This window comes from Benincasa hispida, chromosome 12 (assembly GCF_027475165.1).
Source record: "Benincasa hispida cultivar pf3 chromosome 12, pf3_genome.v1.1, whole genome shotgun sequence".
Classification (NCBI taxonomy): Eukaryota; Viridiplantae; Streptophyta; class Magnoliopsida; order Cucurbitales; family Cucurbitaceae; genus Benincasa; species Benincasa hispida.
Window position 1 is genome coordinate 25,981,352 of NC_143489.1, and position 19,452 is coordinate 26,000,803.

Below are 19,452 nucleotides of genomic sequence, written 5' to 3' on the forward strand. Positions count from 1 at the left end.
AACTCATTACGCAATCATCCATTTAGATACCGCCACGTCTCATAGTCAAACTAAAAGTCAAGAGGCGGCAGAAAACTGATAACGTATAAGAGTAGAAACGGCCGCAGCAGATCGATGCTGATAAACAGTGATCAAGCTGAAATGAATCATGATCCATCATAAACAACACATGAGATCAGCCAATGGATTGAGGCCACGTGGTTGACGATTTTCCTCCTTAAAACAGTGGGATGAGAACCGACTCCGTTTAAACCAAATCTTACCGTCAGTAGCCGGTGTGACAAGGCTGGCTACCGGGAAAACCGGTCACTTCGATCCCGGCGATTCCCGCTATGTATATAACTGGCATCCCCTTTTTCTTCATTCTTCTTCCTCTTTCTCTCTCGGATTTTCAATTCTCCGAATTCACAGCGAAGCGAAGGCTGTAGCTTCCGTTACTTGTCTGGTTTCAGCTTCTTTTCCGCTTTTCAAGGTTGGTAGTCAAACTCTCTTCCCTCTTCTGTCCTTTTTTCTTTTAATGGTTCTCTTTTGTTGCTTAATTTAATTTTGTTGGTTTTTTGTAATCGGTTCGGATTTGGATCCTTTGTTTCTGTTCCCAATACCACTTTTCCTTTTTTTTTTTTTTTCCCCCTTCCTTTTGTCCCTTCTTTGCTTCTTGTTCTTGTTCTTTTTCTTGCTTGATCTTTTGCATTTTCTTGGATTTTAATGCTTAATTTTAAGCTTAGTTTTGGGAGGTGCAGCTCTCTGTCTGTTTCTTTCTTTTAAATATTGAGCTTCGGTGATTCAAGCTGCTGTTTGATTTCTGAAGTGGCGTCCGATATAATTTAATTTCTGTTCTTACGAGAAATTGGGTCTTCAAAGTGGTTATTTGAATTACGTTTTTGTCTCCTATTTGAGGCTCTGTCACTTGTGAATGTGGGGATTTTTTTAAACTGTTTTTTTCAATTTTTCAATTTTTTTTTTTATAGTGACCGTTGGTGTGTTTTCTTTGTAGTTTTTTTTTTTCCTCTCCTGCTGCTAATTCTGCTGTTATATCTGTTTAACCTTAGGGTCTTCTGCAAATTGTTGAAATAGCGACCAGGATCGCAGATCACAGGCACATTGCAGTCTTGTTGTTAAGAACTTGTAGGATATGTGATTATTGATCGATAACTTTGAAGAACGAGGGGTCAGTTTTTTCTCCATATTTTTAGTTGAGTGCTGAACGTTTCTGCTGCTCGATCATGTGTTTTTGAGGTTTGCGGATGTCTATGAGTAGAATTTGGGGTTTCTTCCATATGGATTGAGATTAAATATCATATTTTGTGGGTCATAGATATTTTATAGTAGTGATTAGTGAAGAGACTGGCTTTAGAGAGCTACTTGGACGCTGGCCACCAAGGATTGGTGCCCCCAATGGCAGCTTCTCGGGTGGCTGGAGGATTAGCGCAATCTTCCTCAAGTTCTGGGATTTTTTTCCAAGGAGATGGGCAGTCCAAGGCTACTGTTAAATCTCACTTGGGCTCATCTTATGGAAACTCATCAAATTCAATTCCAGGAGCTGGCCATTCAAATTTGGGTCCAGTTTCTGGGGATACAAATGGTGTGTTTAATAGTGTGGCAAACTCGGGACCAAGTGTTGGGGCGAGTTCTCTGGTTACAGATGCAAACTCTGCACTTTCAGGTGGGCCTCACTTGCAGAGAAGTCCAAGCATGAATGCAGAATCATACATGCGATTACCTGCATCACCTATGTCTTTTACATCAAATAACATGAGTATCTCAGGTGCATCGCTCATTGATGCATCTTCTGTACTGCAGCATAATTCTCAGCAGGATCATAATGCCCCACAATTGCCACAGACCCAGCCACAGGCCGGACAAGTTTCTTCAGGTGATGCATCACTGTCAAATTCACAAACCGTCCAAGCTTCACTCACCATGGGTGCACGTGTCTCTGGATCTCTCATGACAGATCCCAATAGTTATTCTCAATCACAGAAGAAACCACGTTTGGATATTAAGCAGGATGATTTTCTGCAACAGCAGGTACTACAACAGCTATTGCAGAGACAAGATTCCATGCAATTGCAAGGTCGTAATACGCCTCAGTTACAGGCAGCATTATTTCAGCAGCAACAGAGACTACGGCAACAGCAACAAATTTTTCAGTCTTTGCCTCCTTTGCAGAGAGCTCATATGCAGCAGCAGCAGCAGATACAGTTGAGGCAGCAACTTCAGCAACAGGCAATACAGCCTGCAAATGCTTTGAAGCGGCCTCATGATGGTGGTGTATGTGCTCGGCGATTAATGCAGTACCTATACCATCAGCGTCAAAGGCCTGCTGTGAGTTCACCTTCTGTCTTCTTCTTTTGTTTATTGGGGTTATCAGCATATTTATGAACTAGTCTTTTTTAATAAATTTATGTTTACTTTTATCCATCCCAGGTAGATATTTTAGGTTCTATTTCACATTCTCTCTTTTGCATGCACTTTTTTTTGTTGGCCTAAATATCAACTATTCGTTTTATGACTTCTGATAGGATAATAGTATTGCTTATTGGAGGAAGTTTGTGACTGAATATTATTCCCCTCGTGCAAAGAAAAGATGGTGTTTGTCATTATATAACAATGTTGGACATCATGCACTTGGTGTTTTCCCTCAAGCAGCTATGGTCAGTTTTGCCTTATCTTGATATTCTTGTGGGCTTTTATGTTCGACTTTTTCACATGTTATTTACTCTCACTATGCTAATTATGACTTTTGGAATTTGGTTAATCTTTTTATTAAAAGATTCTTTTGTGGTGTGTAAAATTGGTCATTGTGCAAGCTGCTTTGATGTCTGCAACTTTTATTTTGTTATTCCAATTAGATAGTCGTGACATTTAGCTTCTCCCCCTGAATTCTTCCTTGTGATCTATATTTCAGGATGCATGGCAGTGTGACATTTGTGGTTCAAAATCTGGACGGGGATTTGGTATGATACTGTTAACCTTCTTTATATTTACTTAGATCCCATTTGTTTCACAAGTTTTCTCATGGGATCTCAGACAGGCATTTAATATAACTGTTTGTTTCATAGAATTCTACTTTTTAAAACCCAGGACATTTTTATCCAGGGAACTTTTAAAACTCATTTGACATGAGTTTTTAATACCTTGCAAAAGTGTGGGACTTATATGTCCGGGAGATAAGTAGTAAAAATATAGCTTAATTAATTAATAAATCAATATCAAGTATTCACTACTATTAGTCTTAATTTATTATTAAATATAAATATATTATTTAGACTTAATGAATTTCAACTAATATCTTTACCATTAATATTTTATGATATCTTAACTATTTAATATAAATTATTATTGTTAATTATCAATATTCTAATTAATATGTTTATTAATTTAATTATTTTTAGTAATTAATTTAATTATGTTTAATTAAAAAGTGTTTATTTATTTTTTATTTTATTAATTAAATATTTGATTAACATAACAATAAATTAGTTCATGTTAAATTTAATTGATCTCGTACATTTAATTAAGTAATTAGTTACTTTTAGTTTCTATATATAAATTATTGAATTGAACACAAATATTTAACTTCCAGACATTAATTATCTTGCACATCCTAACACAGACATTAATTATCCCAGACATTTGAAATCCAAACATTCAAATCCCAGATATTTAATATCTATACCCATGAAACAATATTTGCGATGGCCCCTTATAGATGATTGAGTTCTCCAAAGAAATGGTGTGAAATGCGTAAATTCTGTCGGAAGCTAAAGAGGGGCTGTTGTAGAGGTTTAACAGATTATTTTGATAGAATTTCAATGGTATCTTTATAGGAACAAAAAGGAAGTAATTGTTAAAATTGTTGCAATCAATCTATTATTTTCAATTCTTGCCCCTCCCCTACCCTTCGACAAAAATCTCAATAGCAGTGTTTTTTTTTCCCTTCTTTTTTTTTTTTTGGTTGGAAACCAAACTTCTACTGAGAAGTAGTGAAAGAGTTACAAAGGCAAAAAAAAAAAAAAAAAAAAAAGTCTACAAAAGGAGTCCACAACTATCTACAAGGAGGGACTCCATTCCAATAGAATAACACCAAGTTGATAATTACTGAAAGACTGATTAATAGAAACCCATAGAGAGGCGTTAAATCAAACAACCTTCCACACCTCCTCCAAAGATCACTCTAAACCCGAAAAATTCTACTATTCCTCGCAAGCCACACTCCCTTCAAAATAGCAAAAGGATAAGCTTGCCACATAACTCATCTTTTATAACGAAAAGGAGAGTTATCAGTATTTCATCCACCAAAATGTGAAAATCCTTATCATGCACCATAACCACCCAAAAAATCGTAAAAAACTAACTCCACACAGAATAGGCGATCTGGCATCCCCTCAAAAGATCGATGAAGTGGCAATCCCTATTACACACTACAACCGCCTTAAACATCTAAAATCACAGGGAACAAGCAAGCTGTTATCCCACAAATACCGTCAAGATCTTCCTTCAATGACGAAAGACGCAACACTGCAGATCCAACCGTGTCTAGCCGTGTCTAGCCGTGTCCAAGTCTTTTCTAAAATTAGGAAAAAAAAATATTTATATTCAGACATGTCTTTTAACTGGTCTTATACAGTTCCAAATTCAAGTCTTCCATCTACAACCAGAGTCTTTTTTCCAGAGAACTTTATTAAGAAATTCCCATTCACATGATTATAGACTTTCTCAAAATCAATCTGAATATGACACCTTCCTTCTTTTAATTTCTATATTCCTCATTGGCTTCGTTCTGAATCCAAACCTGCTCTAAAATTAAAATTTGCCTTCCGCCTGTAAAGGTGTATCGGGCATTTGAAATAGTGGAAGTGAGCACCTTTTTGAGTCTACCTGCCAAAGTTTTTACAATTATCTTGTACAAACTAGTCATAGGACTTATTTGTTTGAAGTCTATTACTTCATTTGCTTGGCCTTTTTAGGAATCGAGCACTCATAGGCCTCATTCATAGTCGTAGCGATAATCTTACTCTCGTACAACCTAACAAGCTTTTCAATTAGTACATTTAGGTAGAGTTTCCTATCAATAATGACAAAATGTTTAAATACACTCTTTTTTTCATGATAATCAGATGTGACAATGTTTACTATTGGCTAAGTTTGTCATATGATGAGCACATTGTTAATGAGATATTGGCTATGTCGACATGTTATCCTTGTCTCCTAAGTTGCTGTCTGCTGATACCTTAGAGATGGAGACATATGTTGAGAGTGAGGATGATTCTTGACTATAAACTAAGAAGTACCGACATAGGCACGTTGATATGCCAATTTCTTAGAAAGTAGGATACAGACAAGTTGGAGACACATTTTTTTAAGGGAATATACTTATATCTTGGTTTTATGTTTGTAGTAAATTTCTATTATTCCTTTTCTTATTAGCTCTATTTATTAGATTATTTACATAGTTTCCTAGTTTGTAATAGTTTGACCTCTATATAAGGGTTGGTTAAAATAGTTTGACCTGTATACATAGGACTTCTAATGGTTGATTAAGTAACTAATTCTGCGTGGATGGTTGAAAAGGGTTGGTTAAAAAGTTGGTTGGTTACTTTTGGAGGTTAGCTTGGGGGCCTACAGAAATATCCTTTTCCATATGGAAAGCAGCTGTGGTTGCTGGTTTCGATGTTGGAATTGTAAAGTTTGTTTGTGCCTTCTGGTTTGTATTATCTGTTAGCTATAAAGATTTCCTCGTTCTAAAAATAGCTTTGCAGAATCAAAGGCTTACAAAATGTGCAATATAATGCTTGTGATGATATATTTTTTTAAGTATCATTGTTTTAATTATCATATTGATATACAGTCAAGGACATATGGCCCCATTTTGGATTGAAGCTAATGTCTTGTAATTAACATTTCCAATTTGCCTTTGCTGCAATTTGAAGCATAACATAATCCATTTCATGTGATGGTTTCAGAGGCTTCCTTTGAAGTGCTTCCTAGACTTAATGAGATCAAATTTGGCAGTGGAGTCATTGATGAGCTATTGTTCTTGGATATGCCACGGGAATTCAGATATTCATCTGGAATTATGATGTTAGAATATGGAAAAGCAGTTCAAGAGAGTGTATATGAGCAACTTCGTGTTGTTCGTGAGGGACAGCTTCGTATCATATTTACTCATGAATTGAAGGTTAAAGAATGATTATGTAAATTGAGTTTTCTAAATCTATGTAAGAGTAAACTGTTTTGTACTAAAATTCTTGGCATTTGTATTATACTTCAGATATTGGCATGGGAATTTTGTGCAAGACGCCATGAAGAACTTCTTCCTCGTAGACTGGTTGCACCTCAGGTATTGTTTCATACATTTTTTGTTTCTCATGTAGCACTATGCTAATAAGATTCTGATACTATCTTGGATTTGCCAGTTTATATGTGAAAGAAAAATGTTAAGTTCTCACTTCTTGGAACAATGTTAATATATTAATTTCACCGCATGTTTAGTTTAACCAGAAATGATGACTTCTCCTTTAAAGAGACTTCCAACAGTCTATTTTGCAATTAGAATTTCTGGGTACTCTTTTCTGCTAACGCTTCCAATATATGTTTTGTTTTTGTTTTTGTTCCTTTTTTTTTTACAACTGAAGTTTTTGTAGTGTTCAATTAAAGGAGAGATGGTTGGCATCTCCCCTGACAGGGTTGGGAACAGCCTTCGGGCTTCCCTGTTAACACATACGGTTAAGGCTACCCACCTCTTGTAGGTGGATCTAACTGAAGTTTTTGTAGTTTCTTGATTACATATCATCTTTAAACCAGTTTTTTAGAGGTTGGCATCCGATGTTGGTTTTCTGATTGTTATTTAGATCTGACTGATGTCGTGTAGTCTTTTAGTTGTTGACTGATCCTTTCAGTTGACAAATGTTTAAATACAGGTGAATCAGTTGGTCCAGGTGGCACAGAAATGCCAGAGCACTATTGCTGAAGGAGGATCTGATGGGGCTTCTCAGCAGGATTTACAAGCAAATAGTAGTATGTAAGTTGATCATACAGATAGTGAAATCCATTTTCTTGAATCAAGCTTGTCTATTTCCCATATTTATCTGGACAGTATTGATTATTTAAATCATTTTGTTTCCTGCTAGTGTTAGTCAAGTGACCTTGAAGATGTTCCATCATTTGGTTTGGTTGTATGGGAGTATAAAATGAATAGTAAAACATGCTATTGCTCTTCCTATAACCGCTTTTGATCGATCAAAATGCTATGCAGGTCGTTCAGGTGTCTTTATTAGAGTGAGATGCCGAGTGGCAGAGAGTATTTATATTAACTCTCCCTTTGGAGTATAGTGTAGAATCATCACTCTTCATTGGACATTGTAGACTGGCACGTTTTTACATAAGTGACATATTGATGCAATGGAATGGGTTTAAAATAGTCAGTTTTCTTTTTTCCGTGGGGACATCATATTCGTGTAAAATTTCTAAGCAATGAAATCATTTTTTATTTTAGGAAAGAAAATATATTACTTAGTGAATTTTAGAGGAGAACATTTAGTAGGTGAAAAAGAAATGTAGTAGATGAGGGAAGGGTTCTGGAATCTTCCTATTCCCCACTCTTCTCCAGCCACTAGAGTTCCTTATTAGGACAATTCAGATAAAGTCTATTAGTGCAACTTTTTTTTATTGTAGTTTGTGCCTGTATTCACTTTTTGATTTTTGGCATCTTGTATCATGGTTTTGTTGAACTTCATGTCCAACCAAATACCGAAGGTTGTGTAACCACTTTGTTCTATTTATCTCTGTTTTGATAAAAATGCACATAGTAGAGGAAAGATTTGAGCTCGTGGTGGATACTTTGGTTTATTTTGTTAATTGAGCTGTCAATACAATACTGGAATGCTTTCCTTCCTCTCTCAGTCCGCCAAATACCATCTAGGAATATATGAGGATTTCTACCCAAGTACATGGGACTTGAGGAAATTGGCTATCCAAAATGTGGTTGCTAGAATTGGTGGTTGATTGCACTTTCTTGCTCCTGGAAATTGATGGATCACCTTTATCAATTCTAATGCGTCAGAATTTGCTAATTCAACCCTTCTTTTAGGGTTTTGACAGCTGGGCAGCAGCTTGCCAAGAGTCTGCAGTTGCAGTCGCTGAATGATTTGGGGTTCTCTAAAAGATACGTTAGATGCTTGCAGGTGCATTATCTGTAGTTTTATCAAAGAGTATCTGCTCTGTACTTTTCTGCTTCGCTTTCATTTATTTCATTTTTGGTTTAATTGTATTTGTTTTTTTTTGTCATGTAAAGATATCGGAGGTTGTCAACAGCATGAAAGATTTGATTGATTTCTGTAGGGAGCAGAAAACAGGACCAGTTGGTATGCCTCACTCTTTCTGAATAATTTTCACAATCAATTCTGGTTCTTGATGAATAAACATTTTATAAACCTTACAACTTTGTGAGCATTTTGTTCCGTTCCGAGTATTATTGGTTTTGGAAGTCTAAAATCGTAGTAAAGAGTGATCAAGTTCTTGTAGTTCAAATATATATGATTAGTAGATGCAGTAGCATAATCCAGAAAACGGCATTCTATGTAAACATGTCAATTCTGATGGTCTCAGTTCACATGATTATCTCCTGGTCATGCTTTATTTATTTGATTTTCATTCTTTCTTTAGTTGAATTAGTATTTTAAAACCACATTTTTCTTGGTGCTTCTAGTAGCTTTGAATCTAATGATAAAGCTTTCACAGAGGGTCTGAAAAGTTATCCTCAGCACGCCACGGCCAAGCTGCAGATGCAAAAAATGCAAGAGATTGAACAAGTTGCTAATGCGCAGGGTCTGCCAACTGACCATAACACCCTTACTAGAATGGTCGCCCTGCATCCTGGGCTAAACAGCCAAGTGAATAGCCAAAATCAACTAGTTGGCAGAGGAACTTTAAGCAGCTTGGCACAAACTGCACTGGCATTGTCTAACTACCAGAATCTGCTAATGAGACAGAACTCAATGAATTCAACGAGTTCAAACCCACTCCAGCAGGAGCCATCATCGTCATTCAATAACTCCAACCAAAGTCCTTCATCAAGCTTCCATGGCACAACTGCTATAACATCTGCACCGATGCAGAACTTGCCCAGTAGTGGTCTTTCAAGTCCTAATCTGTCTCAGCAACAATCTCAAGTTCAACACCAACTGCATCAGCGCCCGAACACCAACTTACACGTGCAAAATCATCCTCCGAGCACGCAAGGTAACGTGAACAATAATCAGGCGATGGAACATCAGATGATCCAGCAACTACTCCAGATATCTAAGAACAGTGGGGGAGGGCAACAGCAACCACTTACTGGATCAAACACAAAGGGAAGCATTGCCGGAACTTATATGGGCTACGGAGGCAGCTCTTCTGTGGCAGCTGCAGGCACAGCCAATGCATCTGGTAGTAATACGCCTGCCCCAAGCCGAAGTAACAGTTTCAAAAGTGCTTCAACAGGCGACGTATCAGCAGTCGGTGCACGGAGCAGTGGGTTCAACCAAAGAACTACAGATTTGCCTCAAAATCTTCAATTGGATGAGGATATAATCCAGGATATAGCCCATGATTTTACAGATAATGGGTTTTTTAACAGTGATCTCGACGATAATATGTGCTTCGCCTGGAAAGGTCAACTAACTTAAAACAGGCCTAACAATTGGCTCCCACCCTTGGGTTAAGTGGAGAACTTATATTTTGTACAGTATATTTGGGATAGATATTTTCTTCTGATTTTTCTTTTTCTTTACTTTTTTTTTTTAATTTTATTTTTGGGGGTTTTCTTTACAAATGAACGTTGTATTTGCCCTGGGAACGTGGTTTCTTAGTAACTCATTAGGTATTTAGGGATCTTCTTGTATGGTATGTTATATTTGTTTTCAATTGTCTCAAAAAGTGTAATTTCTCTGAGTTCAGACTTACGAAGAGCAGCTAGATTCAAACTTTAGTTTACTGAGACTTGGCTTTTGATCCTTTTTACGAAAGATTCCACAGAATATGAGCACTGTGTGACTGACGTGCTGAGATTTTGTATGACTAATTAGGTCAAATATTTTACTCATAAACTACTTGAAAGGTTGAAAGTGCTATGGAAGTTTTTTCATTCTTTGTTTTTTGTTTTTGTTTTTCTTCTTTTTTTTTTTTTTTTTTTTTTTTTTTTTCGTTTTGTTTTTCTTTTGGTTTTAAGAATGGAATTCTCTCTTACGAAGCCTAATCTTTCAAGAGAATCTTTAAATTAAACCTACCTGGACATGGGGCAAAAGTTTCTACTTGGAGTGCTTTCTCTTCCCAATTGGGAGTGTGTGGGGCAAGGAGACAGTTGTGATTTTTTTGTTATTTCCGGAAAGTTGTGATTTTTTTGTTATTTCCGGAAAGTTGTGAATTCCTTAGCCCAACAAAGTTGAAGGAGTTAATAAAGTATTAAATTGGTATTTTTTAACCATGGGTCCACAAATTTTTTGGGTCAAACAAAGAGTGTGAGTTTACTCTCCTCCATTGACTCGTCAAGCTAAATGTCTTAAAGTCTTTTTCCAAGCTAAGACTTGTAGTTCCAAATCCGGAATCTTAAACAATTTCACTTAATATAGCATTGGTAATAATCTTACTTTTAAACCTTCATCATAGAAACTTGCTATATAAGCAAGTGTTACAAGGAAAAACTCAATTTATGTTCCTAAACTTTGAAAGTTGTATTAGTTAAATCTTCAAATGTAATAACTATATCAATTTAAATATTAATTTTTTTTAAGTACATTAATTTAGACACTATTATAATTTTTTTTTTTTTTAAATTCCATTAGAATTTCATTTTAAAAACAAACTTTTACATGCACATAAGACTTCTTTGAATGCAAAAATTAATGTAAATTAGAAAGAAATGATAAGTTAAACTTGATAAGTATGAGTTTTCGTTAAATTTGAGTGATGTGTCATCTACTCATTATCTTCTATTTTTCTCAACTCATTTAGAAAGAGTTACTTGATAAGCTTTCTTCTTACTTTGGTAAGATTTTTGAAGAACAATAATATTGTTGATGTGATTTTCAACTAATTTTAAATAGAATTAAATGATAATAACTATGAATCACTAACAGCTAATGCAAATGATATTTGTCTCAAATATATGTCATTCAAAAGAACTAATAGAAATATTCATGGACACAAGTTGAGTCAAAGTAGACTTAAAAAATGTCGAATGAGAAATTTTGACAAATTATAAATTACCACATCATTGTTTAAATGAATGACAAAATTACCAAATACAGAATTGGAGACCCATTACAATTTGAAGTGTGTTCCATTGGAGATTAGATTACACTATAATTTTTTTACCCATTACAATGGAGGGCTTCTTCAGTTTTCGGGATCTAATGAAGTTTTTGTGTTTAAACTTAGAAAATTACACTGTAATTCATTCTTTTATGATCTCAATCATAAGATATTTTTGATGTTTTAGGTTAGTTCTTTATTTTAAAATGTTTAATCTCATTTTAGTTTTGTAGGAGGCTGGATCATATCTTCTAGATAAAATCTATTTAGGAATCCAATAAAATCTAGGATGTTATGATTTTAAAAAATCATAATAACCTAGATTTTTGGAGGGATTAGGAGTGCCCCTTTTTTAGCCATTGTCATGGAGTTGAATATATTTATCATCGACCAGAAGCTAATAACAACCATTGTTGCTCTTAGTAGAGAGAAAGAAGAGAATTAAGAAAGTGTCTATTTTTATTCCATCGCTTTTCACTATAAACATCGATGCAACATGCCAAAACTAGCTTACTTGATAACAAACTCTACTAACTCAATTCCACAAAATTATCAACAACTCCAACTCCAAATATAGGCACTAACAACTTTCCTAAAAACTAACACTTTAGACTAATTTAATGTAACAAAAAGTAGACTTGCACTTGAGTTAACTAACACACTCCTCCTAATTCAAATGTTGCAAACACCTAACTTGCTCTTAAGAACTTGAAAACGACTAATACTAAAAAAACGAGTGAAAATATATGTTATTTGCTCCTTTGATCAACTGTAATAACCAGTTGTACTTCTTCTTTTTACATTTCTCAAAGCATAATATTTTATCTTAAAATGTTTGTTCTTCTATGAAAAATTAGATTCAAAGAAATAGTTAATGCGGCTTGATTATCTATGAACACTTTCACACTCTCTTTTTGCTTTAAAGGTAAGTCATGCATCAACTTCTTCAACCAAACAACTTAGTTTACAATTGCAACTGCTGTAATAAACTCAGCTTCTACAACTGATTGAGCCATTATATCTTTGTTTTTTGAACACCATGAGAAACACCGAAAGCCAAAAGTGAAAAATTATAACATAGCATGATGCATGAACATGCTTAATGTGATCATACATTCTTAGAACATAACACTTATATTATGATGTATGAGCATGCTAATTTATCCTAAGGTGGAAATTTTTGAATCTATATGACATACAATATATAATATGAATTCAAACATTAATCTAAACATACATCTAATGCATAATTAAATTAATTTAAACAACAAAAATTGGACAAACTTTGATACCCTAATGCAAAATTAATTAATTAAATTAATATAACTTTTTATACCATTTATTAATTAATCCTAAAATTAAATTACAAGGTAAATTAGTAAAAGAACTCTACAAAGCTTCATCCCTTCTCTTCATCCCTTCTCACGCGCGCCGCTTTTCTTTGTCAAAACTTTGTAGTGTCGCAACGCTGAGGGGCAGCATTGCGACACTATGACTCTTTTGGGTTACACCTTGTCTACGCTGCGATTTAGTGTTGTGACACTAAAAGGCAGAATGCCTTTCTTTTGTGTGTTTTCTACTCCAAACTTGCCTCGAACACCTCCACTTTTCTTGATTTCTTCAGGAACACTTGTCCTTTTGATCGACGTGGACTTACAGGTTCGAAGCAAGAATTAAAATGCCAAAAAAATACAAGCCCTTACATTTTAATCACATTAAAAGTAATCTAAGTGCCAAAATTAAAAAATCCAATTTTGCAAACCTGACTTCAAAATGCAAATTTATAAAATCCACCTATAAACTAATTTTTGTTTAAAAAATACGAAGAATGAAAATACAAGAAATTGGCTCTGGTACCAATTGAAGGGATCGAATCCTGAGCAGAAGCGTATGGACGCCTTGTACTTCGATTTTTCGGTTTAAATGAAACAAAATCAGCACATAAAACAGAACCAAACATGGGGATACACATGTAATAAAGCAAACATGCTAATTGGAAAGTAAAAAGGGGAAGAAGAATATCACATACTTTCGTATTCCCTAACTCTTCACGATTTCCTCGTTGTCTTCTCTGGAACGATTCTCCAACAAACAATGGACACTAACGTAAGTGAGACCTTGTTATTCTCTTAGGAATCCAAGGTTAGAAGAGTGGTCTTTACACCTTGGATGAGGAAGAAAAATAGAGAATATGGAGAAGAGAAATTTTGAGAGGAGTAACTTGAAAGCTCGAGTTTCATTTCACCAAATGAATTCCTTTACCTTAATTTGGGCAAAAATAACAAATTTATATGGAGACCTTCTTCATAGTTTTCCAAAATTACCCTTAGGGCTAATTTAATTAAATAACCATTTTTAATTAATTAGCCCATTAATTAAATAACCATATTAAATCTAATTTAATATACATATTTAATTAACTAATAAACATCATATCTTTATTTGCTTCCACCTCTCAAAATTAATTAGTAAATTCTTTATGAATAATTTATACTTGAATCCTATTCAAATATTTTTCTCTTATTTATAGATCAGGTCTATAATTAACCATATCATATTAATCCCATTAATTGATTTGAATTAGAGATGTCCACGGCGGGACCAAGGATGCCATTCTCCGTCCCCATCCCCGTTCTTCATTTCATTCCCCATCCTCTTCTTATGGGGATCGAGGCGGGGATTCCCTGCGGAAAATTTTCCCCCGATACTTTTTTCTTGAAAAAAATATCAAAATGTGAGCAAATTTTAATTAGATAATTAACTCTACCACTAAATTATTTATTATGGTTAGTTTTACATGACAATTTGAATTTAAAAATAAATTATTCAAATTTTGGCCTAAAAAAGCTAATCAACTTTTTTAGTAAAAGAAAATAAATATAAATCAAATTATTCACATATATAATCTAATTTAAGTATTCAATTTAAACATGTTCAACCTAGCTATGTCACGCTTAACTTTGGAGTTCTTATGATTGAGCCACCGAAAAAGAAGGTGCACCTTGTTGGTATAGGTAGTAACTTTTAATTTTTTAAGCCTTTCTTAACCATACTTTCATGTTCTCAAGATCTCTCTCGTTCAGATGTGATACCGGTTTATTCATGTACCCCTCCTGAATTCGAGTTATTACAGCTTGCATGCATTGCCTTTACCGAAACCCGCAATCCTAGCATCCTTCGTAGTTTCTGATCAGCTACTGCTGCCACTTCTCTTTTTTACTTTTTATCCACCTTCTCCTTGCTGTATTTTGACTTTTAGTGCTTCCTCAATGCTTCTTTCTTGCCTCATCAACCTCCTTCGCTCCTATGCTTACAAAGCACTTACTAGTTCAATCACTTTGAGTTGAAAGAGGTCCTTAATATTTTCTTAATACCTCTCAAGCACTGAGATAAGAATATTTGAACCAATCTATTGTAAGATAAATCAATTCCTAATGCTCTTGCCTTGTTGGTAATTTCATTCAACTTATCTAAGTACTCTTTAGTAGACTCAAAATCATTTGCACCTTCTCAAATTCCCTTACCAAGTTCAATACTTTCATGCCCTTAGTCCTTTCATCTCCTTCGTACTCACCTCTGAGAAATTTCCAAATCTTCTTTGCTGACTTTAAGACCATGATTCTATTAATTATGATAGGAGTCACTACTGTGTATAGGCAAACTTTAGCCTTTGGTTTCCTTATGACCCTATTATTGTAAGTCTTGATTTGGTTCATTGTTGGATTATCAGGAAGTAGAGCAATTCATAATCTTGTTCAATTGTTTCCAAATAATAATGACTGAAGGAACTCTATTTACAGAGAACCTTTGAGCGGAAGCGGATCGTCCAAATCCCATTTCGATTGAACGTTTACATTTACAGTTAACAGAACAGATGATGCATCAGAAACTAAATTACAACATGCTTTCAAAATAAAACAAAGGATTAAATGATTATACCTTTGAAGAACTATTCTTCAAGATAGTCCCTCGAACATACTCATTCATGAATGCATCGAACAAGTCACGAATTTCCTCGAACAACAACAAACAGCAGCTCGATCCTTGAACCAACAGGGACACTACTACTTGGTGACCTTGGTATTCTCGGTGTGAAAATCCATGAGTGGTGGGCTTTGGCTAATTTTGGTTAGAGGGAAAGTTTAGAGTTTGGAGGAGGAAGATGATCAAGAAGGGAACAACGTAGTCGTGTAGACGACGAAGTCTATCGCATAGATAATGTTACTTGATCGTTTACTCGATTGTGAAAGCTTGCCTCTCTTTGGAATTCTGAAATAAAATTTCATTTATCCATTTTTGCCATAAAAACTAAATAATTTCCTACTAAGGGTGGTTATAGAGAAAAATGATTAATTATCAAATAATTAATGAATTATAAATAAATATGATTACTAACTTATCATATTAGTTATCATATTATATTTATAACCTATAGTTTTAATATTGCATCATATCAATATATAAAGTATAGTTCTTTTCTCTATTTTATGACATTTAATATAAATCATATGTATATTAAATTTAATTACTATAAATCTCATTAATAGAAAATATATTTGACGAATCATATTCAAATATTTATTCCTCCAATTAAATAATAATGTATCAAATACATTATATCAATTATATCATATATAATTGAATTAACTTAATTATATCATATATAATCAAATTCTCTCTTATTAATTTGAACATTGCAAATTAACCCACAAACTGATTCTCAACTTAAATCTATTGAGCTACCAAGGGGATCTTATGGACCTGTAGCTTGAAGCTCCGTGAATAACTGATTAAACTCTATGCACTTCGCACTACATATATATTTTTGTGTCCATTAGATATAAGACTATGACTAAACCCCTCTCAGGCTGGGAGAGGGTATGGCGCCACAGGAGCAATGTTACCTATGGTCATTCTAGTGAATGAAAGTCTCAATTATGAATGGTAATGAGACTAAACATTTCATGGTCCGGTCTTATACAAACTCCTTTGTATAGAATATCCTCATTCGCATGTCTAATACACGAATGATTAAGATCAGATCATTTGTAGCACTTTTCAACATTTGTAACACCTACAAAGCGGGTCATACTTGTAGTATCACCAGGATAAGGTACCCAACCTTATCCATATACTACAGACCATATAGGTTATCACTTAAACACGATCCACTTGTATGTCTTTACATACATGTTTAAGCTACAATGATAACCATGAATCTTATTTTATTGGTTTGTAGTTAATGCAATTAAAATATCATATATTTCATAGACAACAATGAATAAAATATTATTAATCACATATGACAACCTTCCATGTAAGCTTGCATTATGATAATCCATGCTTGGTAATTCTCATCATCAAACACAGGTAGGGCTAATGAAGAAAGATTACTTGATCCTGATTCCATCGCACTCAATTCTCACAAGTGTACCACTCGGTTTCTCTTACGAATATCTCACTCTTACTCATAAGTCCCTTCATAATTCAACTCTAATACCATTGTTGTTCTTATTACATAGAAAGAAGAGAATTGAGGAAGCGTTTATTTTTATTCAATCACTTCTCACTCTAAATACTAATGCAACATACTAAAAATAACTTACTTGATAACCAACACTACTAACTTAACACCACAAAATTACCAACTCACTCCAAATATAGACCCTAACAATTTTGCTAGAAACTAGCACTTTGGACTAGTTCAAAGTAACTAAAAATGGACTTGCACTTGAGTTAACTAACCACCGTTCTTGTAGGCCGAGTAACTTTCCAAATGGGTGTGGTCCTACAAAGCCCTGCAAATTTGGACTAAATTGTTTACTTACTTCCACATGGCATTCTTCTCCATGAACTTCGTTGAGGCATCGTTTATGAGCTTTCGCTCTATTTCTTATACTGCAGGGTTCTTTCAATCTTCATGGGTGCTCTGACTTTTGAATTTCTAAAATTCTGCCCAAGTTGTTTCTAGAATATCCTATTTTTGCTCAAGATTTTGATGTGTAAGCAGTAAGTATCAGTGCTTCTCAATGTGATAAAGATTTTAGTTTTTTTCTTTTTTCAAATACAACGTATTTGTATGAATTACTTCAACGAAAATTCGCTTGAAGGTTTTAGTTGATTTTTAGTATAAGGTATTTGCAGGGTTTAATACGGACTTCATTTTGAATGGTTGTTTTGAATATAACAAAGATTGTGTATTTGCCCTTTGAACATATATGAATTGCTGCATTTTGGATGATTAAGTTTGTGCTTTTTGATATATATTGTGGTGTAATGCTCCTTTGAGGTCTCATTCCTTCCTCTCGCTTCTTCCTCTTGTTCTTCATTAGACACAACTACAATTTTTTTTGTTTTTTTTTTCTTTGTTTGGATTTTTCCTCTTGCTCTTTGTTCTAGAACGAGAACAAGATTCCAGTTTTGGTCATTTTAGTAATTTCACCTTATGTTGATGCAAGTAAAAAGTAAAAAAAAAATATCGATTTTCAAAAGTTAGGTCAAATTTCATTTGCATCTCTACAAATAGGTCATTAGTGTAATTTTCTCAATAATCACAAATGAAATAAATCTCTCAATTTAACGCTAAGATCTACAAACAAATATGAAATATAATGATGTCTATTTTGAAGTAATAAACAACTATCTAAGTCGATGGCTTAAATTTAGACGGGAGATATAACGTTTTTTCCCTTCTTTGTAGAAGGCTAGGTGCGCGTCTATCATTCACATTGTGATCTTTGATCATACATTTTAGTGAAACTTGTAAAAAGACTATATAGGTCACTCATTAAGTCAAATTTGATGTTATCTTTATTCCTTTGCTTTTCTTTGTTTGGAAATATTATCGTTGTTCCTAATTACCTACATAAAAGAGAATGTAGTGACCATAGCTCGGGGATGAAGTTAAAAAATATAGTGTTTTTTCAAACTATTACAAAAATGGAGTATATGGGAAAGTATTTTAAAAATAGGTGGGAGTGGAAAGTATTGATAAAAGTAGTGTAGTGAAATCGTGTACAAGGTACACGATTAACGTTTAAATTTCCACAGTACCTAAGATCAGCTCTAACCAAATTTTGGATTCGATATTCATAAAATGTGAATCAAGTTGTAAATGATCTTGTGTCAATTATGAAAACAAACATGAGTGTTTCCCTTGAAGTTTGGTGATTTCAAACATCCCATGAGTTTTACATCGACATGCCTGTAACCTCTAATCACAACCATCCTTCCATGATTTACATCTAACATACCAAAGATCTTGATTTGATTCCACTACACTACAATAATCTCGTAGTATAGTGTACTGTCACACAATATTGCTGTAAATCTTCTTTAATATTAAATAACATTTCTTTATGTATTAAACTACAATTATCTACACATATACTACTTTGCCTTTCCTCCAAAGTAGATCTGGTTCACATGTTGAATTTATAATTTTTCAATTTATTTGGGTGAACATATATGACGATACCAACTCAAGATCATGTTTCCCACTACTATCGTTTTCAAATAATTCATCAATTTCAACATCAATATCACCGTTTCCATCATTTATTATGATTTTTTCAACTGTTATAGTTGATAAAAAAAATATGTTAATATATCAATACAACAAAATCCAATTTTTAAGTTCAACATATAAAATCTAAATATTATACACATAAACTATACATTTAAATCAGTCCAAATAAAAACAAAATAATATATCCATGAATCATACATTTAATCTAGTTCAAATGCAAACAAATATATATATATAAAAAGCAATCTTCATCTTTATAAACATATATATATATATATATTTCTAAGTTCAACACAACAAATACATAATCATCCAACAAATTAATCATAAAAAAATAGCCCAACAAATAGGTCAACATAATCATCTAAAAATAAATCATTGATACATAAACTACACATTTAGTTTAGCCCAAATGCAAACAAAATGATATATATATATATATATATATATATATGAAGAATATACATTTAAATAATGGATCCATAAATTATACATTTTCGAACTTGATCCTCATTTTTATAAATAAATACATATATTGGGAAAAATAAAAGAATTTTTTTTTATTTCAGTCAAAGAAAATGTTTCGGATGAAGAAAATCCTTCGATAGATCGACTTGGCAGCAACAAGA

The 19,452-nt window shown here is 33.7% G+C and overlaps 1 protein-coding gene and 1 non-coding gene across 4 annotated transcripts; both read left to right on the plus strand.

The window, feature by feature from the left end:
* Positions 1-250: 250 nt before the first annotated feature.
* LOC120092771 (putative transcriptional regulator SLK2) lies at positions 251-9,978 on the plus strand. Of its 3 annotated transcripts, none has more exons than XM_090308493.1 (10): positions 251-472; positions 1,050-2,325; positions 2,523-2,654; positions 2,909-2,957; positions 5,967-6,181; positions 6,275-6,343; positions 6,924-7,024; positions 8,093-8,186; positions 8,297-8,366; positions 8,743-9,978. In XM_090308493.1, exons 2-10 carry the CDS (start codon positions 1,396-1,398, stop codon positions 9,669-9,671), a joined length of 2,589 nt encoding a protein of 862 aa, XP_090164619.1. In that variant the 5' UTR covers positions 251-472; positions 1,050-1,395; the 3' UTR covers positions 9,672-9,978. The 3 variants fall into 3 exon arrangements, with proteins under 3 accessions (XP_090164619.1, XP_090164621.1, XP_038906896.2); XM_090308495.1 differs by lacking the exon at positions 251-472 and adding an exon at positions 586-734; XM_039050968.2 differs by lacking the exon at positions 251-472 and having other exon boundaries at positions 991-2,325.
* Positions 6,647-6,774, plus strand: LOC120068687 (U6atac minor spliceosomal RNA). Its single transcript, XR_005479318.1, has one exon. It is a non-coding gene; the product is annotated as a U6atac minor spliceosomal RNA (small nuclear RNA).
* Positions 9,979-19,452: the final 9,474 nt, after the last annotated feature.

Excerpts from the sequence above, each read along its gene's own strand:
- LOC120092771 (XM_090308493.1), top strand. The coding sequence starts at position 1,396 with ATGGCAGCTTCTCGGGTGGCTGGAGGATTAGCGCAATCTTCCTCAAGT. Across the intron at positions 2,655-2,908 it reads TTTTCCCTCAAGCAGCTATG|GATGCATGGCAGTGTGACAT; the intron begins GTCAGTTTTGCC and ends TCTATATTTCAG. Across the intron at positions 6,182-6,274 it reads TATTTACTCATGAATTGAAG|ATATTGGCATGGGAATTTTG; the intron begins GTTAAAGAATGA and ends ATTATACTTCAG.